The sequence below is a fragment of the Hyalella azteca genome, unplaced genomic scaffold (assembly GCF_000764305.2).
Source record: "Hyalella azteca isolate HAZT.00-mixed unplaced genomic scaffold, Hazt_2.0.2 contig5407, whole genome shotgun sequence".
NCBI lineage: Eukaryota > Metazoa > Arthropoda > Malacostraca > Amphipoda > Hyalellidae > Hyalella > Hyalella azteca.
The window spans coordinates 342568-369440 of record NW_025935599.1 but is presented as its reverse complement, the minus strand read 5'-3'; the positions used below and the strand labels follow the sequence as shown (position 1 = coordinate 369440).

At 38.0% G+C, this 26873-nt stretch overlaps 3 protein-coding genes across 3 annotated transcripts; all 3 read right to left on the bottom strand.

Annotated features, from left to right (window-relative positions):
• Window positions 1–7257: 7257 nt before the first annotated feature.
• On the bottom strand, window positions 7258–8952 carry LOC108682453 (exoglucanase GH7B). The gene is made up of 2 exons (XM_018171620.2): window positions 8200–8952; window positions 7258–7980 (listed from the first exon to the last, which is right to left on the bottom strand). The coding sequence occupies exons 1-2, from the start codon at window positions 8916–8918 to the stop codon at window positions 7329–7331; spliced, it is 1371 nt and encodes a 456-aa protein (XP_018027109.1). The 5' UTR covers window positions 8919–8952; the 3' UTR covers window positions 7258–7328.
• Window positions 8953–14631: 5679 nt separating this feature from the next.
• On the bottom strand, window positions 14632–16557 carry LOC108682452 (exoglucanase GH7B-like). The gene is made up of 2 exons (XM_018171619.2): window positions 15807–16557; window positions 14632–15403 (listed from the first exon to the last, which is right to left on the bottom strand). Exons 1-2 carry the CDS (start codon window positions 16520–16522, stop codon window positions 14752–14754), a joined length of 1368 nt encoding a protein of 455 aa, XP_018027108.1. The 5' UTR covers window positions 16523–16557; the 3' UTR covers window positions 14632–14751.
• Window positions 16558–24610: 8053 nt separating this feature from the next.
• On the bottom strand, window positions 24611–26450 carry LOC108682447 (exoglucanase GH7B). Its single transcript, XM_018171607.2, has 3 exons — window positions 26340–26450; window positions 25547–26127; window positions 24611–25432 (listed from the first exon to the last, which is right to left on the bottom strand). Exons 1-3 carry the CDS (start codon window positions 26442–26444, stop codon window positions 24766–24768), a joined length of 1353 nt encoding a protein of 450 aa, XP_018027096.1. The 5' UTR covers window positions 26445–26450; the 3' UTR covers window positions 24611–24765.
• Window positions 26451–26873: the final 423 nt, after the last annotated feature.

The following is a 26873-nucleotide window of genomic DNA, read 5'->3' as shown; positions in this document are numbered from 1 at the left end:
CGGTCAGTCAAGATGGCCTCAAATGTTCGACTTAACATGATAGTATAAAAATCAGCACGTAATTTTCTCAACTGAAATTGAAGTTTCAATCAATTTAAGGTCAAAATGAATAGCCTCAGAACAGGTTAAACCCAGGAATATAGATTTACAGACCGGTTTGCTCAGAACCATATTTGAGATTCTTGCTAACTTACAATAAATGCAGGAAGGAATTTTCATTCATAATAAAAATTTTCACACAGAAAGCAGTACTTATTAATAATAGAATACAAATTATTAATAATATAATCGTACTTATCCTACTTAGCGATAATAGAATACTACTCATTAAGATTAAATAGTAGGAATACTAAACGGAAAACTCGGCTGCCAGTATCGAAAATAGTTGAACGACAAATTTGCAAAATACTCGGTCAACTAGAATACTCAATTCTTGAGGATCAAAGGCTAGAAGCCTTGGTCAAAATAACATGCATTGGTCAAAAATTTCAGGTTTTACAAGGTAACTCTTAACTCTAATCTTAACTCCGACCGCTATGAATAAATTTTAGCCAAAAAGAGAAAAGAATAGGGCCACTTTGGGCAGCGCCCCCCCCTTTTTTAAACTAAATTTTTGATGAAGTTTTAATTGACACGAGGTGGTTCTTTCTTTTGTTTAAAGGTACAACTAATGAAGAATGTATGATGTGAATTCGACGCCTATAGAGTTATTTAATTTTTAATGAAACACTATTTTGTAAAAACTGTCAAAATGGGTGCATTGCCCCACCCCTGGGGCAATGGGCCCATGGGCTTGGGGCAAGGCGCCCACCCTTGGTCCCTTTACCACAATAGCATATTTTTCGTTTAAAAATGATAAAACAACACTTTACAGTTAAAAATAAGAAAAATGTAATGAAAAATATGACATTCATTCATTTATTAACAACTCAAAAAATCATATCCTTAACTTGAAAAAAATATACTCTTGGCTTAAAAATCTACCACTGACGTGAAGAAAAATGTTTCATTGACATAAAAATATATATCCTTGACATGAAAAATATATCCTTGCGATAAAAAATTCGCCCATGACATGAAAAAATGTATCCTTGACTAGAAAAAATATATTTAGTTGATCAGAAGAAAACGTCGTTCCAGTTTCGTCCATAATCCATACATTATGTGCAGAGAATTCGTACCTAATCGTGATTTCAGCCAACACCATAATAACTCATCAACACCTGTTGACTGAAATTAACTTTTGGCAAGGCAAGAGTCAAACTCGAAAATGGGTCATAAATACGCATAACTAGAAACTAAACCTGCTGCCTTGAGGCGGCAAANTGAGACAAATCTAATGATGTATAACACAAGACTTCACCATGGGCGCTTTGCCCCGTGACACGCGTGGGCCCATTGCCCCATTAGGTATCATTTCAATTTATATCGTGTCAACATTTTATTTTAAAAGCTAATAGTCTAAACTTGATCTCAAAATTATCCCTATAAATACTACTTTAAAAATATAATTCACAGTAATTTCAAAAGCTTCATCTACAGTAATCGAAAACAGTTTTATTTAGCAGCAAAAAATTTTTTATCTGGACTAAAACAGTTATTCACATATAACTTAATAACGCAAACACTTAGCAAAAAGTAAATCCGTACACTTCATCCCAGTGAAACTGTCGACCGGCGGTAGAGAACACGGACCAATATCTGCCATACTTAGCGAGAAACCCGCTATGGGCCCATGACTCGCAGTGGGCTCGCTGCCCCATATGTTACCCTAATTGCTCAATCAGGGTCGGAAATGCGTTTTTCCAAGAAGGGGTCACCTTTAAATTAATAAAATTCTAAATTTTGATCCCTCTAGTCGCTGGTAACGGAGTGCTTGCTGCTGAGCACGTGAAGCATATCTGAGTAAACTCGTGTAGAATAAAAATGTTTCCAAGTCCCAACTCACTTCAAGAAAAAGAACGAGACACGGTATTTTGACAGGATATTTACAATGGAAATGAAACTTCTTGTAAACTAACTTTATTTTTGAATAATCCTTATTATCCAAGCATTCTTGAACGAGTCACACCTAGCTTTGTCATACACCTTTATCGTTATTCCCAGACTTTTTCTCCTCCTTTAATGCCCATTCCATTCGTTTTAGATTGTTTTTCCGTTGAATGCTGACCTATTATCCAAATTTGTTCAGATACTACCTGCCATGATTTATTTTTTCACTTACAATTTCCACTGCAAGACTGCCAGGATCGATCTTTGATACGTTGAGAATGAAGCCATCTGGCAATTGATTGCAAAACACTTGGAAATAAATTAATTACGTTAACTGCGTATCAAAAAAATTATCTGTCACGTGCTTCTCGTCGGGTCCTCATCATGACCCTGAGCCGCCACGGCATTTTTAAAAAAAGTTCCTTAGTCTAAAACATTTGGTATAAAAGTTAATTGTAGCGACACTTAGCGACAACGCTTTTGCTATGGGACAAACTGCTTTATTGTTGACCCATATAGTCGAACACTGTAGAAAAATGTACAACTTTTTTATACTACTTCGATGTCACTATTTAACCTTTTAAATTACTGAAGAGCTAAGCTGACACTCCTATTTCAAGCATGGTCTTGCGACAGTCGATTATTAGTTCCGTTAATTAATGCTTAATAGGTTCCTTCCTTTATATGAGTCTCGCAAGCAGTAGTAACGTTTGTAATTTTTATATGCCGATATTGCGCGTTTAATATTGACCGACCGTATTGGTCAGATAGATCCTCATTTTTACTAAAAAATTAGTTTCCTCTATAGATACGATAATTAATATGGAAAATATCTCATTTTGATTCAATATGATTCTAATGACAAAATGTCTCACATTTTCGAAAATGTAACGTACACTCAGCGACGACTGTATGCTACTAAGTAATTAATGTATAAAAGAGTAACATGTAAGTGACTTTAGCTATTTTCATTTGCAATTGGGTTGTTTCCAATGATTAGAGTTAATCCCAAATGATGTAATTAAAAAGTCCCTGGGACTTCTATCAGGACCTAAATTTATTTCGAACCTGCAGTATTTCAGTTCAAAATCTGGCTTGAGAAATCGGCGGCCTACATCCATTTTGTGCCTCCGATGCAACTGTGGTCATAAAATCCAAAGTATAAACATCATTTTTGCATGACCGTACTTTGGTAACTCGAATTAAGCTCACTTTTCATTAGATATGTACACACCAGGCGCCAGTGACAAGTAAATCACCCCACCTACAGCTGATGCTTCCCATGCACGAGTCTTGCAGCAATCGCTGTTTTGCTGAACCAAAGTTGAACCCTCGAGAAAATTTCTCCAAATAAACAAGGGAGAGTTGATGAGACGAGAGCTGTCCTCAAGGTCGAACCAGAGCACACAGAGATACGAATGCAAGATATAAATTAATAATATTCTTCAAGTTGTCTTAATTAAAAATGTTTCAACACTTAGAAAATATGAGCGTCCTTGAATTTGTAGCCTAATATATAAATAAATTGAGCCAGAGTAAGCTTAGCATACACTGATCTTCAAATTAAAATTGATAATTTCTTTGAACTGTAGCTATTTGTTGAATTCAACAAAATCCAAGTGGTCCATCAAACCGATATGGGGAATAATAATGGCGCCGTTTCATCAGTTAAATGTGTTGAACTCAGTTATTTTCGAGGTCAGAATCGAGCAGACTGAGAATTGAAACTTTTCTACAGTTATGATGTGTCAAATACAATCATGAACAAGTAAGATAACTAGACCTAATGTAAATATTTTAACACTGATAATACGAATTAAAAAAGTCTGAAAAAAGTAGAAGTAAAAGTGATAATACGAATTAAGAGTTATAATTCATGCGCTGTGTAGATCAAGATCAAAGTGTTGCCAAAGTAATTGTAATGTAAACTCATCGCGATTGTAATACACTATTCACCATCCGGCTCAGCACACAGAGGAAAAAATACAAAATATGGCAGAAATTTACAAATATAATGAATAGAAAATTCTGATGTCACTCGTTTGCTTGAATCGCATATTCACTAAAAACTTAAAAGCAAAGAAAACTCCACAAAAATTCATCATATCTTTATTGAAAACGTTTCGGAGTCCAGCTCTATCGTCAGTTCGAAAATTCTAGAACAGTGATAAATCAGTAATTAGTGCAGTCAAGATAACAAAAATGAAACTTGAAAGGTAGATCCTACCTATTTACAGTTCAATTGGGTAAGAGCTAAAAGCTGAATTAAAACTAGGCATCTGTTAAAAAAATATACAATGATTCTAAAATTCGCAAATCGGAAACCTTGAAGTCACTATCAGAAATTGGAACATAGCACTGCTCGGCGTGAGCGCGCACAGCCGAATGAGGAGGGCGTGATAGTTAGTAACCACCAGTTCTACAACTCCTCCTCTTATGTTCTGCGACCCTAGAATAAAGATTGGAAGACGTCATCCCGACGTACGTAGATGCACATCGTGCACAACTATGTTTATAAACTTGGGACGCTCGCATATGCATAGGGAGGGTATCTTTGTAACTAAATTAGAACCGATTTTTATATTGTTCATCAATAAAATATGGAATTAACATTTTAGAAGTACTTTGAGAACAAAAGTTCTAGCTCCCTTGACATAGTTTCAGATGCAGGGCTGAAGTATGGAAGAGAGCAATAAACGACACGCCTACTGTTGCACTCAGGAGCAACCTCATTGTACCGCTTGGACGCGAATTTCTTTACTTGGGTAAACATCAGATTAGTCGGAATTGCTTAAAAATTCACATTCAGCGTGCAGAGCATGATAATTAGAACAAATACGAAAGCCCCGATGAAAAAGTATATGAAGCCCATTAAACTTAAATCGAAACGAACAACAGCTAAAAAGCTGGTAATGAAACCTGTGAAAGTCGATTTTCGGAAGAAAGAAGTCTGGAAACGTCCTTTAGATTTCATAATATTGCAATCGAGGAAGGATAGGCTATTGGTAGATTGAAGCTCCGTGGTAAATTTTATGGATTTATGTTGCGAGTTTAGGTAATCGAAAAAGTGTTTCACGTAAGAGGGATGCCTAAAAATTAAAAAAAGTGTCATCAACGTATCGGCTGTAGAATATTGACTTAAAATCCAGAAGGTAATTGGACAGCCAAGAAACTTCGTGAAAAATACAAAAAAATTTTTGCAAACGTTGGGCCGAGCGGAAGACCCATCCCAAACCGTCAATCTCGTCAAACCGTCTCGTCTTAATTGTTTGCAGGCGTATTCCTCAATATTGACAATGGAACTATAGTTTACTCGGCTGCGACCAGCGTTTCCATATCTTTTCCTCAAATTTTCCAAAGTCAAATCTTCAACTGTACTTTCCTATTATCCGTCTATAGAGTATAATCCCTTCTACTTATTTCTTCTATGCTTCAGATTTACAACCTTCGAACAGCATTAACACTGAGACGTATCCAAATCTTTGGTTCGTTTCTTATTCTTTATAAATTATTGATTATTTGTTTCATATTCATACTTAATTTGTTCATTAAACAGATAGAATTTTTCGATCGATAATGAACGGTGTTAATTTTAATTTGCAATATCGGGGACCCGTCGGGTCGACGCCATTACGGACATTTTTTCACCGTATTTGATGGTTTTATATACTTCAGCATATAAGCCTTTTAATTCAGCTGTCTTATTATACTGGCCATATCAACACCAGTAGCACCTGCAGATCGTCAGTTTTCAATTAATATCAGCTGAATCTATTATTGCTGTATTTTGTCTCATTGTGTGAGTTAGTGATATAATTCGTCACACCACCAGCATGCACTCCCACTCGATTTATTGACATTTTACTGTCGATTGTAGGCAACCACACATTGTTACGCCACCTATAATTTACCACATCCTCTATTAACATCGGTGCGACACCCTTAATTTTTATTTGGGAATATTGAATTCTACAAAAATTGTTGGATTATCTTACGTCTAGATATCTCAAACGGAACGCATCCAACTCACCATTTTTTCCGTTGTTTTCATCTTAATTCTTACTTTTATACATTAATAGCACCAGCAGCCGCGGACACAATATATTTCCCGCATTCCACTATTTACTAACGTATTCACCGCATTCCACAGATATTGAACAAACAACATAAAAGTCAAAGTCATAACTCTGTCATAACTCTGTCATTGCGGAACAGTCATAACTCATTCCGCAACATATTGCACGCATAGTTTAATTTCATAACGCCAAGAAAATGTTGCCAACAACCGTCATGAACCTGCAATCTTTTGAAGTACAAAGTTGGCATAAAAATTGGTAGGCGTTTCATCGACAAGCTATTTACAGCAAAATGCTCGGTATACCGGAGAGAGTAGATGAGTCCAAAGCTTGCTCACCCGGCCTAAATAAATTGCTCATACGCTGGAGTTGACGTCGCTACTGAACACTCGCTAAGTGAACGTAAGTACTTATACGCTCTATTTTCTCGTCTATGATTGGTGAATTTGGCTTGAAAGGCCGTCAATGATTGGCTGATGAACTTACGATCTCTTAACTTTTTTTGAAAGTATAGGCCCAGATCCTTTCCAGGTATTGCCTATACAATATCATGACCAATTCGATGCAATATCGCGAATTTTTACCCAGAATTTCAACCCAATTTTGTTTGTATCTCAGGAACTTGGCGTATTTTTTCAGGGATTTATGAGAAAAGTGGACACAGCAATTGTAAGTCAATATAGGATTTTTAATCACTTGGATTTGGTCAGATTGATTTTGGTCCTTGGTATTTAAGCAAGAATTTTCTCGAGCCTAAACAAAACTAAACAAAATTATTCTTTCTTTTTAAGATTTCATTTATTAAAATATTAGATATACGTTGAATTATTGCACTCAAACATATAAGTAGAAGGCGGATAATATCTGTTTGCGTTAATCACTCAGTGACTATCGATTTATGTTGCACTCTTCTGAAAGATTGAATAGGTGAATAAATTGATTAATGAAAAATTGGTCTGGAAGATTGAAAATTATACTCTTTTGATAGATTAAAACGTTTCAGCTTCCTATGTACTGGAGTAATTAAGAAAGCTATCATAGAGCAGTAGATAGGTATTCATAAATATTTCTACAGACTACAGAATATCTATTCCACAGTGAGTTTTAGATTCTATTTACTACCAACAATTGCCCAATAATTAAAAAACACACCATCGGGCTGCAGAAGGAGCAGTAAAAAAAACACAACTCAAATTGAATTATTGTATTCTCATTGTATATTCGACTTGATTTGGATGGTCCGGAATGGTTCATGATGGTCTAATAGGTCTGGATGGGTCCAATCTTAATGTTGGAGAAGGTAACCGAAGCGTCGGCATACTGGTTCTCCAGCTCAGAGGGCACACCACCAGTTGTTGGGCAGGGACCTCGCAGTACCCCAGGGGCATTCAGATCGCCGGTGGTAGGGTAGGAGCTATCGAGCCACAACATATGGGCGTAGTGATCGTCCCAGAGACTCATGACCAGAACGTGTCCGCGACCCAGAGAGTCACCCATGGCCTTCAGTCCTCCCTTGGCTGAATGATCGTCGAAGTCACCAAAGAAACTCTTTATTTCATGGCAGTATTCCTCTGTGATGGAATCGTAGGCTGTAACGCCAGGGAAGTTCACTGCAGTGTTCTGGATCGTCTGTCCATCTTGGATGAAAATACGACGCACTTCTACGAGATCACCATTATCGGTTCCATCAGAAGTGATGAACTGAGTGACGAGAGTTACTTTCTTTGATGAGTCGACGGTCATTCCAGGTCCATAGAAATCATGAACGCCGTTCCTGTAGGCAGCGAAGTCACAGCCGTCCTTGTCGCAAACTCCGCTGTACCGGTCGGCGCCGTTGTCCCCGCAGTCTGTTCCTGTGCATGGAGTGTATCCATCGACGTTGCAAGGATGGCTGGTAAAGGACTGGGCTTGGCTGTTGACGATAAATTATATTCAATTAGTAAAACGTGCCTGAATAGTCGGGACTTTTTATACTAATAAGAATCATTACATGAGTTTAATTTGATTTGAATGTTTAATACGGTTTCAATTACAAATGAAGCTCTGCGTTTAAATTTATATAGTAAACGAATAAATGTTAATAATTGTATACTTAAAGATACGCAGAGGTTGCGAATAAGATGAAACTAACCTGTTTGCTTCCCAGATGTCCATCTCAGGGCAGCAAATTCCGTACTTGCCAGTTCCTGAGTTCGGATCGTCGGCTGATGGCACCCACTCATCGCAGTTGGCCTTACCAGCGATGAATTTCATGTCATGAGGACATTGTGCATCACAGTAACCAGTACCATATGCAGCTCCGGCTTCATTTGTGGGATATTCTGACAAGCCGCCATCTTGGTCCATCTCAACAAAGTACATAGCGCCGTTAAGTCCACAGGGAAGATTAGACGAATCGACATCAATGGAGAATTCCCTATTCTTGAGGTGGAACATGCGGTAAGCGGAGTCAGATTCCAAGAGGTACAACCTGCTGCCAATGTTGGTGGAGTAAGGACCATGAGTAACGAACTTCAAGGTAACTGAACCTCCCCCGGCGGTGATGCCGTAAGTCCCAGTCCAAGTGTTCTGATCAACTCCGTCGATGGCGCAGTTGGCGGTGCATGTATCAGAGTCAGGGCAGAACTGCGATGACCACTCGTTGCCGGTGTAGCAGTTGGTGGCACTGCTGATGTCGTGAGTCCAGCGCCAGTTGGAATCAATAGTAATTTTTGTGGCTTGAGTTGAGCATGATCCAGATTCGCAATTAGAAATGGGCATGTCTAAATGAAGCTCTTGGGTCTGCGTTCCCTTTTTCTGGCCATAACAAAGGCCCAGGGCGAGCAATAGGATTACGAAAGATGACTTCATGTTGAGGATCCGCGGGAGCTCAGTGCAAAAACTGAGTGGTAATTCAGACTTAAATACTCTGCGGGGCTCGTTGTGAACACACAGGTGGCGTCACTCGTGAACACTGATGGCATGGACGTGATCCCAAACGGGTCACGTCGACGCCATCTAATTGATAAACCCGCTTATGCTAAAATATAATTCACAAAATAAAAAAAAAAAAGCTGTTGTGTGAAAATTCTTAAAAACACTCAAAATTTTCAGAAAAGAATTTGTAGTAGCTGAATGAGTAAACTTTTCAGTAGTTTAGATTTTCTGGTAATTTAGAAGTTTAAACAGTCGAGGCTACATTTCGTTACTCTTCTAAATTTCTTTTGAATAATGACAAAAAAATTAAAGGGGATATTCGCTCAATGAAGATTGTTTTATAAGATGTGGCTCACAACAAATTGTCTAAAAGCTGACTTCTGAAAAGAAGAACAAATCGAAAATTGAATAACAAATTTTCGACGATTTTACATACGCGTGCGGATAGTTTTTTCCATCGTTACCCAGTTCGAAATTCTCGCAGTCATTGCGGCCGTTCGCCGCAGAGACGTTCGCAAACGCGCAAATCTAGGCCGTTGTTGCCGACTTTACCTCGCGTCCAAGCAGTCTAGCGACGATATGGCCTCATCTGCAACGAATAGCGCGAGGCCTCGGTCGGCAAAAGCTGCGTGCAGCAGGCCCTTTCCAGGCCGAGAAGCGCTGCCACAATATTGCGCTGCTGTGGACATTCCTGCGCTGTTGATCACCCTGGCGTTGCGCTGGGGCGAGCGTTGGCGCAGGCAAGTTCACCCGCGGCTGGCTTCCAGACTGCGGCGATTTCTGACTGGGTAGTGGGTTTGTTTGCAGTTAAGTTCAATTGGTTGGTTTTCGTCTCTTCATTCATAGCATGTTTATTCAGGTTATATTGCACTCAGTTCCGTAGTTAGGTGTCGATTTAGCCAGGGTCCAGGAACTAATTGAATAGCACTCAATCAAGTCGCACTGCCAATCTTTTCTCTCTTCTCCATGCATTCAGTCATTAACGTGCCTCTGTACAAGTAATTGTGCCAATATTAATTATTTATTCATGGACAAACTTTAAAACGATTCATTTTTGAACTTCAGCCGATGGAAAAGCTCCATAATTTATAATAATTTTGGCTGTTTGCTGCCTCCCTGCCTTTCATTTTAGTGAGTTGTATAATTTTTTTAATTAATTAATTAACGCTCGGTAATTGTTCTACGGTTCTCAATGTATTTATTTTAATTGATCAATCACTTTAATTATTATTCACTTAAATTTCAACTCCGTTGAAGGAACGTGGCCTCTTGTATTAGCTGTAGAACCCGCTTACTTCCTACATATTCTACCGTATTTCAAATTCGCCTCCTTCCAATACTTAACACGTTGACTCTGATTTCTTCATCTTGTACTATTATTTTCTTTTCTGTACTATTATGAAAAAACTAAATCGAAGAATTTGTCCGCAACAGAAGACCGTCTGGCAACCCTGATATGTACCACTTCGTAGTCAACTTAGTAAGCACTTAAAAGCATCCAAATCTTAAGTTTGTTAACCATGTCACAAATTAATTTATTTATGTCTTAATTTGACACCTATTCATAACTCAATCATTTATATAGGCATGAATATTCCGTCAACTTGTGAGCGTCGTCTTTCCCTTACAGTATCAAGAACATTGCGATGCCACTTATTTAATAATTTTTTTTTCACAACAGGAATAATTTTTGCAGACAATCAATCTTTACCAAGTTTATGACAATTATTCGATTTCAGGCGTCTTTTAAGATTGGCAAGACCAAACCCAGGGGTATTAGCTCAATTCTCAATTTCAGAATAATTTCTCGCTTTATTTGTCCGATTGTGTGAGGCAATCTAAATTCCTCCAAATTTTATGATGTGAAAAACAAAACAACAAATACATTTCATCTCTTTTGTTCCAATAACACTATAGAGAATATTATTTTAATTATCACGGAAAACCTTAATAAAAAAGTTATGTACTAAAAACTGAAATCAACTGTAGAGTTTACTCAAGACACTCGCATCGTTTTATGAATGATTCCTCATATTCAAATGATATTGTAGAAATAATACTTTACGGTAGAACATTTTCATCACAAATATTAAAATGCTGAGTGGTTTGACTGGACTTGAAGGTCCCAGGGCCATACTTTCAAAACACGCTAAGTGAACGTAAGTACTTACGCTCTATTTTCTTGTCTATGATTGGTGGATTTTGCTTGAAAGGCCGTCAATGATTGGCTGATGAACTTACGATCTCTTAACTTTTTTGAAAGTATAGGTCCCGCGGTGGACGCCGCATTGCTGACACAGCTTATCTCATAGTAAAGTGCAGGTGCGCTTGTCATGTAACCAAGCAACGACACGAGGACTTTCATTTCTTCGACCAGCTTGACCTTGCAGGATAGTTCATCTACCAATTGAATAGAGATCATCCATTGAATACAGTAGAAATAAGCGTACTCTCTGAGATTGAAAATATGTTTTCGATAGTAATTTATACATTTCAAAAGCAAATCTGTTTGAGAAATTCGTTCATATATACTATGGTATACTATACCATATTTACTCACTATTGTTTGGTTCTTGTTGGGACTAGGTTTATCTATTTAGGAGATAAGTCTATCGAGTAGGGCTAAGAGGTCCTAGTGTCACAAAATATGAACTTGATTTTCACACATAAGTATCATAATTTTAGTAATGGAGCCTGTTGCCGTTAATTCACATCTCTCGAATTCGTGATGCTATAATTCATTAGATGCTGTTGTGAAAATAATCAAGTATTGAGGAACCAAATGCCCTGTTTCAACAAAAACTATTACGTTATACAATCATTGGGGTGTTTACGAAGAAATCGTGCAAACGAACAAGTTAGTCATTGCACCGATGGAAATGGAAATCTTGCGTCGTGTTGTCATTTTGTAAAATGCTATTCATGTAACCCGATCGTTTTCTTGGTGCGTGTGAAAATGACATGTGGAATCGATGATTGCTCACAACTGTCATTACAGATTCGTCCTCAAGGAAAATTTGTGTATGTAATTTTTTGAGTCGATGGAAAATATCTAGGCATGGGTGAAAAAATTGGCATTTTCTTAAAAACGAAGCAAGCACTCGCTCGTGAAACATATTATATTATTATTGATCTATTCATAAATAAGTTGACCATAATTAACGCCTTCCTGAAAAATTACATTAAATCAGACAGGCTCGCATAATTTTTTCGTGCACTGCAGGAATCTTCCTTCAGGTATTGAATGTCAATGCTTTCTTACATTATGTCTCTATGGATAGATCCATTTTACTTCCACCCAAACGATTCATTGCTGCTTGCAATTTGCATCGTTTGTTAAATAAATCGATCAAAGCCTGACGTTTTCGGTGTCTACTGAACCATTTTTTGGCTATTTTGATAAAGTTTATCTGAAGAAAGATCGAGTTGCGTGATGTGTCGAATTTGAAAGTGAAAGGTCATGGTGCAAAAAAATATAACTCAGTAATGACTCCAGTGAGTGACAGAGACGGACACGGACAGACGGACAGACGGACGGACAGACGGACGGACAGACAGACAGACAGACAGACAGACAGACGGGCATGGCGAGCACAATAGTGCATTTTTTGCCTAAATGAGAAAATGCGCTAAAAAGAACTTGACAAACAAGTTTCAACTTGGCGTTTTATAAACTAATTAATTAAAATATTTCAGTTTTAATTAACAATAAAATCAAACTCTCATGAACATGCATCTGGTTTGCGCGAAATCATCACCGCTATGGTTTAATTATGAACGCGTCCAGCTTTTAGAATTTACTAGCAGTCTTCATGGTAATCAAGCAGTCTTAATGGTAATGTTCATTTGAGTGTTTGAAATTGAAAAAAATTATGTTGAAATTAGAATTATTAATTTAGGATAAATTGTGGACGTTTAATTTGTAAATTGTGGACATTTAATTTGTGCTTGTGAAACAGGCAACATTAGGTTAAATTGATTCACAACGAAGTATGATATGAAAATATAATTAAGACATTAAATATATATTACAGGAAGTTGCGCTCAGCATTTCATGGAAGCTTGCTTGCCTCCGGCGAATTTTTTCTCACTTTCCTGTCGGCGAGAGACTGCATGGTAGTGGCGATTTTCAAAAGTGGCACAACCAAGAAACAGGTAGCAGTTCATCCGGAGCTTTCTTTTTTATTTTTAACTTCTGAGCATTAAAACCCAATCAGAGAATCATTTTTTTTTGTTTTTATTTATTTTTTTTCCAAGATCATAAATATTATTGGGTACTCTATATCCCCAAACGCTTTTACTTTATTTTATTCTGGCATTAGGGCCATCGGGTTTGCCGATATGCCTTAACGGTTTACGAGTGTCCTTACGAAAGAGGTCAAAATTCCTTGCAGGTTACATTTTCAGGGTCCAACTGCTCGCCTGAGGTCGCCGATATTTTTACGCGCTCGCTTGAGTTATGTTTTTTTGACAGGATACCGCGGGGACCTCTCTGTATAAACTATAAAGGATACAGAGATGACGTCCTCATCCCATATGAAGTAACACAAGTAACACCAGCTGTAAGTAACTCCAGGAATGACTGCATGATATGAGCGATCATGCCCATGTAATACCATCACTGCGCACAATGCCGGGCTTACAATCATCATCTTGTCCCAACTATAATGCCAGTCCAAGCTTTCCGCGGGATCTTTAACATTAAATATTGTCTTCGTTATTCACCGATGATTTTTATTATGACATTAATAAATAAATCTCCTAATCTCCTTGCTGCCTTTTTTTCCTACCTCTAAGAAGTTCAATGATTTTATTATTGTTGTTCCAATGTTATTCCTTTTTTAAATACATAAATAAATATTTAAATTAAGCAAGCTGAATTCCAATTCTTCATTTAACTATTTTAAACAAAATTGAAAACTGGCTCGCAATTTTGGTAGGTAGTTAAATTCCAAACAATACTCACGTCAATATAGCTTCATTGATAATAATTTTAGAATTTCATTGCATTTTTAAACAGAGGCCTAGTTGAATGGATCATTTAGTTCCTAAATATTTGAAAAATGTGAACAAGATTAGGTTTTTTAATTTAGGTCTTGACTGATTTTCTGATTTCCTCTGTACTAAAAATTTATTTTGCTTCTATTTCAGAATTTCCGAACTGACTATTGAGCTGGAAGCCGGTACCGTACGTTTTCTATAAACATATGGTGAATTTGCTTTTAAATTTCTATTATATAAGGCCTAAAATTTAAATGGGTAATAAATGTAGATTTTTATCAGTAATATTGATATAGAGAGCTTGGCACTGCAGTTTTCGCTTTGGTAATTAAAGTTCTCGGCTGAGAAAAGACTCTGAATATACTTCAGGAGAGTTGCATTTTCAAATCCTTGTTTTTATACTTCAGAGCTTTTTGCAAGAAGGTTTGTTTTTTATTCTAAGGGTACCAAAATTATACAATATCGAATCCAGTAAGAGTATCGAATCTGGCATTTTACGCCGCTATGGTCAAGTTTACTATTGACACTATCACTGTCGACCAAATCATCAGCAACTCCAGAGAATTGGTGGCTATTAACGTAAGTTTATTGCAAGATAACTAGCTGTACGTTGCATGAAAGAGGTTTAAAAACTGAAATAGACAACTTCATTGAAGAAATTTTTATTTGCATCGTAAAAATTGAACATATAAACTACATGGATTCATTAAGTTCATGGAAATTCGTTAAGTTGAGCCATTAGTCATCACGGTGTGAATTGGTCGATTTAATACGACTGGATGGGGCCAATCTTGATGTTGGAGAACTTGACGGTAGCACTGGCGTATTGGCTCTCCACCTCAGAGGGAACACCGCTGGTTATTGGGCAGGGACCTCGCAGGGTCCCAGGGGCATTCAGATCTCCGTCGGTAGGGTAGGAGCTGTCGAGCCACAGCATATTGGCGTAGTGATCGTCCCAGAGACTCATGACCAGAACGTGTCCGCGACCCAGAGATTGTCCCATGTTTCGTAGGCCACCCTTGGCTTCGTGGTCATCGACATCACCGAAGAAACTCTTGATCTCGTTACAGTAAGGTTCAGTAATGGAGTCATAGGCAGTGACACCAGGGAAGTTCACAGCGGCGTTCTGAATTGTCTGACCGTTCTGGATATAAATTCGGCGGATTTCCGAGAGGTCTCCATTATCAGAACCATCAGCAGTGATGAACTGAGTAATGACGGTAATTACTGAGTTGGAGTTGACAGTGAGGCCAGGTCCATAGAAATCGTGTACTCCGTTTCTGTACGAAGCAAAGTCGCAACCGTCCTTGTCGCAGACTCCGCTGTAGCGGTCAGCGCCGTTGTCGCCGCATTCGGTGCCTTCGCAAGGGTGGTAGCCATTGACGTTGCAAGGATGCGAGGTGAACGACTGCGCTTGGCTGTAACATTGTGAAGCGTCAAGGATTTGAAAATATGCCTTATGCACAATCACCATATAACCTACCATATGCAGTTTATGAACTTGTATGAACGCTAATAATAGGAGCGTCTGTACAAAGAGAAGTATTAATCACCATGTAAGTTTCATTTTCGGAGGCCCGAGCAAATAATATCAAAATATCTAAAAAAATGTAGCATGCATTAATTAATTCATCGAAATCAAGCTCGTCATCGACGACGGTAGATTTATTTTGTATAAAGGTAAAAAATTTTGTATGAAAACATCAATCCTTGTCTTTGAATGGATCTCAGTAACATGATTCCAATAAAAAATCTTACAACCCTATCGAGGCATTTGTAAATTAACAGGAAAAATGTTTTTCATTAAATATTCGTGTTTACCTGTTAGCTTCCCAGATGTCCATCTCGAAGCAGCAAGCGCCGTATTTGCCCTCTCCTGCATTGGGGTCGTTCTCAGATGGCTTCCATCCGTCGCTGTTGGCTTTGCCGGCGATGAATTTGACATCATGAGGACACTGGGCATCACAATATCCAGTACCGTACGCTGCACCTGCTTTGTTTGTGGGGTATGATGACATGCCACCGTCCTTTTCCATCTCGACGAAGTACAAGGCGCCATTGAGACCGCAGGGCAGTTGCGACGTATCAATATCGACGGAGAATTCCTTGTTCTTCAGATAGAATATGCGGTAAGCCGAGTCAGACTCCATAAGGTACACTCGGGAGCCAACGTTGGTGGAGTAGGTACCCTGGGTGACGAACTTCAGGGACAGACTGCCGCCGGACGCCGTAACACCGTAAGTGCCGGACCAAGTGGCTTGATCCACACCATCGATGGCGCAGTTTGCCGTGCAGGTATCGGCGTCAGGACAGAATTCAGGTGACCATTCGTTACCATCGTAGCAGTTAGTGTAGCCTGTAGTTTCGTGTGCCCAGCGCCAGTTGGAGTCCATGACCACCTTCGTGGACTGGGACTGACAGCTGCCAGACTCGCAGTTCTGGATGGGCATGTCCAAATGCACCTCGGGGGTGTTGGTGCCGGCATTTTGGCCGTAGCACAGACCGACGACGGCAAGGATGATCAAAAGAGACTTCATCTTTGCAGAGTGTAAGGACGGTGTGTAATTGTTTGAGAATCTCGCTCACCTTATATAGCATATGCATCGATCTGAAACAGCAGATGTGAAAAATCGACAGGAGTGCGCGCTGATTATGGGAGTATTGACGATCATTTGTTTGTCCCTGATAAGCCTTTACTACTCACTGCTGGTTATACTCCATCTTATATAACAGTCAATGTAAATCTTAAAAGATACTCGTCAATTCTCAATTTCTGCTCACATTACTCTAAGTAAAAATTGCTTTCCTTGTTATGTTTTTACTCTTTTTAAATAGTATCACGTTATTTACGAGCATGTAGCTCACTTTTACGCCCACGTTAGGATGGATTCAAAATAAAGTTAACGTGGTTTCATAAAGTTAAATAAAGTTATAACACATTATTTAAATAAATACACGTTTTCCTGTGTCTTCTTAAACAAGGTGGACGGTTGCTGTTGCAGAGGACGTAGTCGGAGGCAGAGGGTGGAATGCTGCAGACGAAGAAATTTCCTCATAATTCTAAAACTTCGAGGTATGTACATTTTTGCGGTTGGATTACAATATCTTTCTGTATATCGTACCTATATATCACTCATTTATTGCTCAACATTCTTTTTTCCTCATGCTAAGATCTAGCAGTAAGTAATTACGATCACGTTCTTGGAACATGTTATCAAGTCATAACTGAACTATGTAGCAACACATACATAAGCTAGTCACGTGCGCGAGAATGTAGGCACGCGATGGCCACCTGTCATCTCCCACACGTCTTCTTGTGTAAAAGCCTTCGTGGTCGCATTCATCTCTTCTCTGATGACTTCTACCTTCTAAGTTGCAGTCCACAATTCACTATATAATTCACCTACGAAGAATTTACTACGACTTATTGAAAAAACTAACAAGAAGCTAATAAATAAAACTAATTCTCTGATCTTTAACAAAACTTGCTTAAGAGAAGAAATTCTGCCAGCCTATACTAATAATTCACTATATTTGTATTCATAATTCACTCATATTTGTAACGCATCGCCAACCATGCCTGCAGGGTAATTAAAACGTTCCAAGTTAGCAGTAAATTAGAGAGGCATTTAAATAAGATTTATATACAATTTTTATGATCCCTATTGAATTTCATATGCGATCAAGTAGTTTGTTTGTCAATAATCTAGAAAAGGGGCTTAGGTATAAGTGACACTTTTAACATGTGAGCATACTGATGAATCAAATTGGCAGGAAATATAATGGAATCGTAGTTATAGATTAGTTTGACTACATATGTAACGATTGATGTTAATCCTGATACAACTCATCAGAACTATGAGTTGTGTCCCATGAGTACACAACTCAACGAGTACTATTCGTACTGGTCGTTATGATTTCGTACTCGTTATGAGCACACATACGACTTACATATTTTTGTCGGCTACCAAACTTGTGGTTTCGCAACCAGAAAATCGGAGCTTTAAATTAATTCTGCATTATGTACTAAGGACGAGGTTAAAGTTAGCACAAAATCGCAAAAATTCGACCGCGAAATTAAATTTAATGGGCTGTGCTTGCAATCATCTTTACTGATGGAATGTATTCGTTAATATTTATCTACGTCATAATAAGTTTACTACATGCCTACAGTGTCTGACGCCCGTTCACAATTCGGTATCTGTTTAAATAATTGACATTCATCACAGACTCTCGAAATCAGACATGATGTTGAACATCATATAAACTTCATATTTAGGAATTTGCAGACGCACGTTGCAGACAACCTAGTTACGACTATGTTGTTATATACATCAGTGATCTGAATAAAAACCTAGACACGAAAAGCCCGAGTTTCATTCCTCCTCCTTCGTGTATTCGTATGAACGCTAATAATAGGAGTGTCCGTACAAAGAGATGTATGAAACCCACGCATGACAATAAAAAGAATTGATATATTGAAATGATCAGAAGAACAATCTGCCGGTTGCAGGATACGTTCGACGGAACGAATAGAATTTTATGTCAGAAAGAAATATATTGTTACATTTGGGGAAATAAGTCTCGACAGAAAATTATATAGTTTTTTGAATATTCACAAAATTTTAGCAAACAATGCAAGACGAAAATTATTGCCATGGATCTTTAAATCTCGAAGTGTTGAACCTAATGTTTATTTAACAAATATGTTCAAATTTTGCGCCAAGTATTTATTATTTCATGCATTTAATGTCAGTCAACTTGAGTTTTGTGGCTCCTACGGCACGGATGCATTCTTTACTATGATTCCGCGGTCCTTACATGTAAAAATCATATGTTGGTCAGAGAACCAATAAAATAATTACAAAATTTTAATTACATTACACTGTAATGATCAGGAATATTTACATTAGTTGAATTCAAACCCTACAATATTATAAAGCTAGGTATCTAGAGGCAGTTGTCATAGGCGTCTTGAGGCAGGGAATTGGCAGTCCTTCGTACGTGATCGGTGCGTTAAACATCGGCGTCCTGGGGGCCATACTTTCAAAAAAATTTAAGAGATCGCAAGTTCATCAGCCAATCATTGGCGGCCTTTCAAGCAAAATCCACCAATCATAGACAAGAAAATAGAGCGTAAGTACTAACGTTCACTTAGCGAGCTTTGAAAGTATCCACCAATCATAGACAAGAAAATAGAGCGTAAGTACTTACGTTCACTTAGCGAGTTTTGAAAGTACGGCCCCTGAACGTGTTGTAAATTAGCACGGCTGGTAATTGTTTCTGAAGGTCTCGGGAGCACAGCGCTATGAATTAATGATTGTAGGTCATCTGAAATCGATAACTCAAAATATTCACTCAACGAACCGAATAAATTTTCTGAATTCAAGTCGATCATTAGTCTTAAATTAAACTTTTTGTGGCAATCGGGAGCCAGAAGCAGCGCCTGCAACGGCCGGACTGGTATTCAAGAAAGTATGTAACTCGAATGCACCGTCATCATATTCGTTTAAGTCTCGGGCAAGCTACATAGCTGAAGTTTTTTTTGGTCATCATCTTTTTTCATTTATCGATGTCCACAATTAAACTGAACCGGAACTTTCCAGACAAATGGAATCAGATTTCACACAGGAACATTTTGAAAGAAACGGATATACGGTTTACAAGTCCCATCGGCTTAGGATTGGAAGCAAGTATATGAATATGACATAATTCTCTCCAGGTTAACCCAGGATGTACGGGGATCGAAGGGTGAGGGCATGGTTGAATTAATACATGTATCAATTCAATCATGAGTGAGGGTAGAAACCTCTCCGCTAATCCGGCATAAGCATCATAATGGATTAAGGTAATCATTTTGCAATATTATAATTACACCCTTAGTTTTTTTGGTTTTCTTTAGACTTTAGAAGTGATAGTCTTATCGTTACCGCCTGATAGTGCATGACTAGCGCAGATTTACAATGGTTTAATTCAAATGCAAATGGAAGCTTCTAACAAAATGACGTGTTGAGTTTTAAGTTGAAATTTGAAAGGAGAAACGTCTGAAGTGATAGTAACTGTAACGCATTAAAATAAATCAATCGCTCCCACAATTATTGGAGACAACCGTGCAAAAAAATTGTGAACATGAATCTCCCCTATGATGGCTGTAATAGTAAAAAATTACTTCATTTTATGCATATGCAATATGTTTCTGAGCAGCACTTAATGAAGAGTTCGATTAAAAGCCAACTCGCAATGCAATTGAAAATATCTATTATTGGGTCAATAACATTTATTTAACAATTACTATTACCTGTCAAGACCCGCCTCACTCAGAACCCCACTTGATCAGTTTCCGCACTTACGTAGATTGATTCGCACGGCAGATAATTTTTTAGGATTTAACAGAGCTATTGGTTGCGCTTCATAAATTTCGACGGCACTCATAATGAAACAAGACCTTACTTGAACCGAAGTTCAGATTTTTTTATGCAGATTTGTGTATCATTTATCATTTTATTTGCCTTACACTATCAGCGATTAATTTTTAAAGACTACACTCGATCTCTGCTGTTAATGTTATAAATTGTTTCTTTAACAGTTTGCAAAATGTTTGTAAGAACACTACATACATCATTGAAACATTCCTTTGGCATGCGATTTCGTGAAAATTCTGGTAATACTCACTAAGTAATGAGGGTATGGTATGAGTATGCCCATGACGTAACTTCAGCTCGCTAGAATAGGTGAAAAAGTCGGTCAGAAAGCGTTTCATGTTTAGGAAAACTGTTAAACGCATTTGAGCCAAACATTAACAAAAGACATGCCTTTTTGAGCCAAACATTAACGAGAGACATTGTCTTTTTGAGCCAAACATTGACGTAATAAAATAAGCGTTACGCCTCCGTTATTTGCCGCTCGCTTGCTGTTTGCTATTAAGTCCCAAATCTGTCGGCATAAAGTGTAAATAAACCCGAACGATTCGTCCTTTGTTTTATGATAAACTGTATTGTAAATAAACTGCATCGGTATATTTTTAACTCATCGCCCCACGGCACATATGATCATTCGTGCTGGTGAGACGTTCAGCTGATGAAGCATTGGGGCCTCTAGTGATTCAAGAGTATTACTAAAAGAAAAGCTGTAATTTTTATATATTTTAATGCCTTAATTATGTACGTTACTTGTGAACCCTGGCTAACGTTGCCCACTGGAGCGGTCTAAAAAGAATACACAGTATATTATGGGACGATTCAACATAAAAGTAATTCCGTTGGGTAATGAATTTTATTCATTCAGAAATTACACGAGTGTTATTAGTACTTGATAATTGCAAGATTTACTGACTGAATATTTTGTAATTATTTTATAGTAAAGTCGATGAAGTGCGAAATAAGTAGACGAATTCAAGATAATTAAATTACGTATATATACAGAGAATTTTGATGAACGAGTTTGAATGTTTAATAAAATTAATTGCAACATTCATAAGTAAATATAGTACGAAATATAAAGTCGAGTCACTACAGAACTGTCATCACAGGGGTCACAAGTAACGTACATTATTAAAGCAGTAAAATATATAAAAATACAGGTTTTTCTTCTAGTAATACTCATGAATCACTCCTGGCCTCTGAAGAGGGACGAGACATAAGAGAATATTTTTTTACCAAATGAGAGGCTTTTGCTATTAACTGTTTATAAGCTATAATACTCTTGAAATTGATAATAAATAAGCGATAACGAGTATTTTTCCCGAAACTAAATGCCGTGTGCGAGAAATGATCAGTCCTATCCCAATGATCATGTTCTTTGCGGTTACTCCTGAAACTGAAAGAGAAAACGAGTCGACTCTGATCTCATAGAAAGAATTTAACAGGGAAAACTCACTTCTCCAAAACAGCGTCCATTGTTTAAAACTGAGAAATTGATTCTGAAATTATATTTATGCAGACCTGAATGTCAAAAGTCAGTGTTATTTAGATTAAAAATAAGGCTTCGGAGTGAAATAAAATTGTCATTATACAGCAAATAATCGAATCGTTAATTCTCTTTTTATCCAGGATGGACGGAGAAAAATCGTGTCAAGGAATATTGGACATCAAAAAATAAAAAAAAAAGATAAATTTTGGCTATTGGTAACCATTGCTTGGCTATTGGTAACCATTGGTTGGCTATTGGTAACCATTGGTTGGCTATTGGTTACCATTGGTTGGCTATTGGTAACCATTGGTTGGCTATTGGTAACCACTGGTTGGCTATTGGTTACCATTGGATGGCTATTGGTAACCATTGGATGGCTATTCCTATTGGTAACCATTGGTTGGCTATTGGTAACCATTGGTTGGCTATTGGTAACCATTGGTTGGCTATTGGTAACCATTGGTTGGCTATTGGTAACCACTGGTTGGCTATTGGTTACCATTGGATGGCTATTGGTAACTATTGGTTGGCTATCGTTAGAGGGAAAACAATTCAATAACTATTTACATTCAAGGTTGTAGCCACTAGTCTGCGTCATCTTCGGTCCAAAACGTCTGCTGTACGAGGGGCTAACGTAAATGCACCAAGCTATGGACATGTGCATTCAATGTGGCCACAGCGAGTAATGAAATGTTGATAATAACATGCCACAACCATACGAGCCAACACGCAATAATCATATTAAAACTGCCCAAAATCCATCGTCCGTCCGTACGTCATTCTACGTCGCCTTGCATGTTCCAATTTAGTATGGCCATTTTTCTTATGATTCTCAATCGTATAAGCATTTTTCAACAACGTTTAATACTGTACTTAATTTTCACGATCGCACTTTTAACTAATTTGAATGTATGTTAATTAACGTAAAACACGGCCCAAATCCATAATACCATATATCTGACCTAAATCCTATTTGACTTTGGCCTGTACGCCCTCAATTTGCAGGCCAATTGGTCAGGTTCAGTTGTGTCATTGGACACAGTGTGCATTCAGGGGCCATACTTTCAAAATTCATTAAGTGAACGTAAGTACTTACGCTCTATTTTCTTGTCTATGATTGGTGGTTTTTGCTTGAAAGGCCGTCAATGATTGGCTGATGAACTTACGATCTCTTAACTTTTTTGAAAGTATAGGCTCTAACACTGAGTCCGACAAAGAAAGAGTGCTATTCTTGGTCAAATATGGTGTTGGATGGAAGATCTAAAGCGGCTTCACGGCCTGACTTATAACAAAGATGTGGGGCCGAATTATTTAGCTTTCAGGTAGTGGAACCGATGCTACGAATTGATTTTCAAACTGATCCAAATTTATGATCATCGTTAAAATGATGTAATACCGATTTCCAATAGATTAAATGATTTTTAACCGCTAATTAATTTCTAATGGATGATAAACTGGCTCCAAGTACTACTGCTGAGAAACTAATCTGTTCTCAGTTAACTAGCGCAATCTTCACCATTTACTTAATAGATGCTGCAAGACGCCCATCTCAATCTTCCGTTGGCCCTCATTGAGCGAAAAGGTGGCGGAATTCAGGCATCAATTGATTTGAATCGCTTCGCACACACAGTTGATTGAATAAACGTATTTCGTATTTACATTCTTTGTATTTTGCGCTATAAATTCCGTTGAAACCATACCAATTAATCTGAACCCATAATTTCTCAATGATAGGATAATATTTCATTGGAGGTTTGGATAAATAGATGTACGAGTATCCCGTATATCTGGCCTAAATAAAATAAAACTGGGTTTATCACATTCACGTGGAGCCAGTGATCGCAGGCTAGAAACCAGTGAGGTTAAAGTTAAAAACTTTAGTTTCTGCGTTAACTTGGAATTTATTTTACTTTGATACTTCATCATTTACGCTACCATATATTATCATGCTTTGGAAGAATGCAAATCGGGTGATAATTAAGATGCAAGTCTTCGAGGAGATGAGTGCATTCCTTGCAAGTTATATTGGCGTCATTTTCATTATGTTACGAAATTAACTACTGCATTCACAGCATTTACCATAATCTAAATGAACCCAGGTGAACGAAAACATCTCTTCATTCAACTTTAAATTCAGCGATAAGAATAAATCATAGTGGCTTGCCTTTTGAGATGGTACTCGATTGATTTATATTGCTTTTTTATTTTTAGTAATATTTGTGCAGTATAAATTTTTATTAATTAGGTCCGCTAATTTATGAAAAGTAATGAACACTTTTCTACTCGCTTCATTATCCATCGTGTGTGTCAATTCACTGCCGTGCACGTGAATAATTCACTGTCTCGCTAGCTTCGTAGATCACATCTCTCCGCCTTCAGCTTTTTGTGTAAGCATTCTCAGCTGCACCATCGTTGTCAGTATCACCAAAAGAGATGAATAAATGGAAGTGGTCTCACAGTAAATATCGCGAAACTTGCGCAAAGAATACAATAATTTTTATTCTTTTCGTATTCATTAAAAGTTTGAGTAAAACACGGTTAACGATGGTAGTGATTGATAGAAAACTATTGATATTAACGGCTATCAAAATTTCCGCTGAGTTACCGCATTCAACTTCCTTCTGAGATAATTAAGTCATGGATAAGCGTTTTTGTTTGCGAAGAAAAATTGTCAATCAGTCGTGGTGATAGCCGTTAAGGTTAACATAAACGCTGGACTTTGAATGAAGTTAAATTTTTGAAAATGCATGCGAAATTAAACAAGAAACGTTCGTCGCAAAATATTTGAGTAATATTGTTACCTATTGATCATTCCGAATTTTGAGTAGTTATCTGTTGTTCCTCCATGTCTGTTTATTTTTATCAACATTTTTCATTTCCTACTGAAAGTTGAGCCAATCGTTCCATATTTAATGTTTGAGAAAGTAATGGTCGAGTCAGGATAGTTGGCGATAAGGTCATTTGGGTCGCCGCTATCTGCCGAGCACGGACCGTTTAGATGCCCAGGTTCGGTAGGGTCAGAATCTGGAGGAAAAGGTCCGTCCAGCCACAGCATATGTGATCCGTAGTCAGCCCAGAGTGAGAAGGCAATCATAACTCCTCTACCCAAGGCATCACTCGTAACTTTCATCCCTCCCACTTCTTCGAAATGATTCATTCCGCCTGTGAAGGCTGCGTAGTCGTTGCAAAATCCATCCGATACTGAGTTATAATTTTCTAAGCCGGGATAGTTCACATGTGAATTTTCAATGACAACACCGTCTTGAACGTAGATTCGTTTGGCTTGAATTACGTCTCCGTTGTCAGTTCCGTCATTGGTAATGAATTGCGTGACGACGGTGAAAGGTCGCCGGGTATCGACAACGTAGCTGTCATTTGCTCCGTAGAAGAAATGTTCGTTCATTGCGAAACTGTTGTAGCCGCATCCGTCTTTGTCGCAAACTCCATTGTATCTGTCATCGCCATCGCCACACTCCAGACCAGTGCACAGGTAGTAGCCTTCGCTGGAGCATCCGTGAGTGGTGTAGGACGCAGCCCATCTGATAGGATGATTGAAAGAAGAATTATAAAATTTTAGAAATTTCATAGTAATCTGGTTATTACCAATGTATATGTTATCAATATATAAACTTGAAAATAGTAAGATTACTCACGCGTTCGCCTCCCAAAGATCAAATTCAAAGCAGCAGACTCCTTCCTCAGCATATCCTTCTACATTAACTTGGCCGGCATAGAAAGGTAGGTCATGCTTGCACTGAGCATCGCATGATCCTAATCCGTAGGCAGCTCCTGCCTTATTGCTGGGATAAGACGCCATTCCTCCATCTTCTTCCATCTCCACAAAGTATATGGCGCCATTCATACCGCAAGGGAGTTGTGACATATCCACATCAAATGCAAATTCTCTATTTTTCATTCTAAACACCTTATATCTGTCGTCTGTAGCCAGAAGATATCCATCAGCCCCGACCGTGGCCTCTGTGACCCACCGGAAGCTGAGGGAACTCCCTACAGTGGTTGTGCCGTACCATTCGTCGTATTGTTGCTGAGTTATACCAATAAGTGCACAATTCTCGGCACATGTCAATCCATCGGGACAGAGTACTGGATCAAAGCCTCCGTCGCTCGTTCTGCATCCAGTTTGTCCATTGTCTGCGACTGAGTACAAATATCGCCGCGAGGGACCCATCACAAATTTGGTGTCCTCAGTTACACATCCGTTCGAGTCGCATGCCTGGAAAACATTGAGGCTTTGCCGTTTTAAAATATATTGAAAGATTACGTGGTATAAATATTTAAAACACGAGTGGATGGAGAAAATCATATCGCAATTTCCCAAAATCATAGAAATTTTCCCAAATTACCACTCCCCTACACACGAGTGGAGGGAGAAAATCATATCCCAATTTCCCCAAATTATAGACATTTTCCAAAGTCACCACTCACCTGAATCGGTAGGGGAGGATGATATTCATCCACGATTGTGCCGGGTTGTTGTGACAACCCAACTGCAACCAAACCTAATAATAATAATAAGCTTAGACAAATCATACTGAGTAGAGCTCAGACGAGTGTAATGGGCTGCTAAATATCTTCATTTATACACATGTCGGCGTGTGAACCAATAAAGTGCGTATCGCCCAAATGCTGAGTTCACACAGTTCAAGGTAAAGAATTATTATGTTGACGATTTTGGTTGTTTTCGTAACATTCCTTGTGAGGTTAATAAGCTTTATTATTCACGAGGATTATCTCGTAAAATACTGATCATCTATTGATGATTATGATTTAAACTCGTTATATAACCGGACCTGTTCTCATAAATAGATATCATGTTTATTGATAATACACGTCAATTTCCTATTAAAATTAAACTACACCAGCATGTGTTCTATTTGACAGGAATAAGCATTTGAACAATATCACGTTGTGTAAAACTAGGAAGTATTGAAAAATGAGTGCACAAAATTGTTAAAAAAA

Bases quoted from the DNA above. Each gene is read 5' to 3' on its own strand.
- LOC108682447 (XM_018171607.2), bottom strand. From the start codon at position 26,444: ATGATTTGTCTAAGCTTATTATTATTATTAGGTTTGGTTGCAGTTGGG. The intron at 26,128-26,339 runs GTGAGTGGTGAC...AATGTTTTCCAG, and splicing joins ATCCTCCCCTACCGATTCAG to GCATGCGACTCGAACGGATG. The intron at 25,433-25,546 runs GTGAGTAATCTT...TCATCCTATCAG, and splicing joins GATCTTTGGGAGGCGAACGC to ATGGGCTGCGTCCTACACCA.
- LOC108682453 (XM_018171620.2), bottom strand. From the start codon at position 8,918: ATGAAGTCATCTTTCGTAATCCTATTGCTCGCCCTGGGCCTTTGTTAT. The intron at 7,981-8,199 runs GTTAGTTTCATC...TATCGTCAACAG, and splicing joins GACATCTGGGAAGCAAACAG to CCAAGCCCAGTCCTTTACCA.
- LOC108682452 (XM_018171619.2), bottom strand. From the start codon at position 16,522: ATGAAGTCTCTTTTGATCATCCTTGCCGTCGTCGGTCTGTGCTACGGC. The intron at 15,404-15,806 runs GTAAACACGAAT...ACAATGTTACAG, and splicing joins GACATCTGGGAAGCTAACAG to CCAAGCGCAGTCGTTCACCT.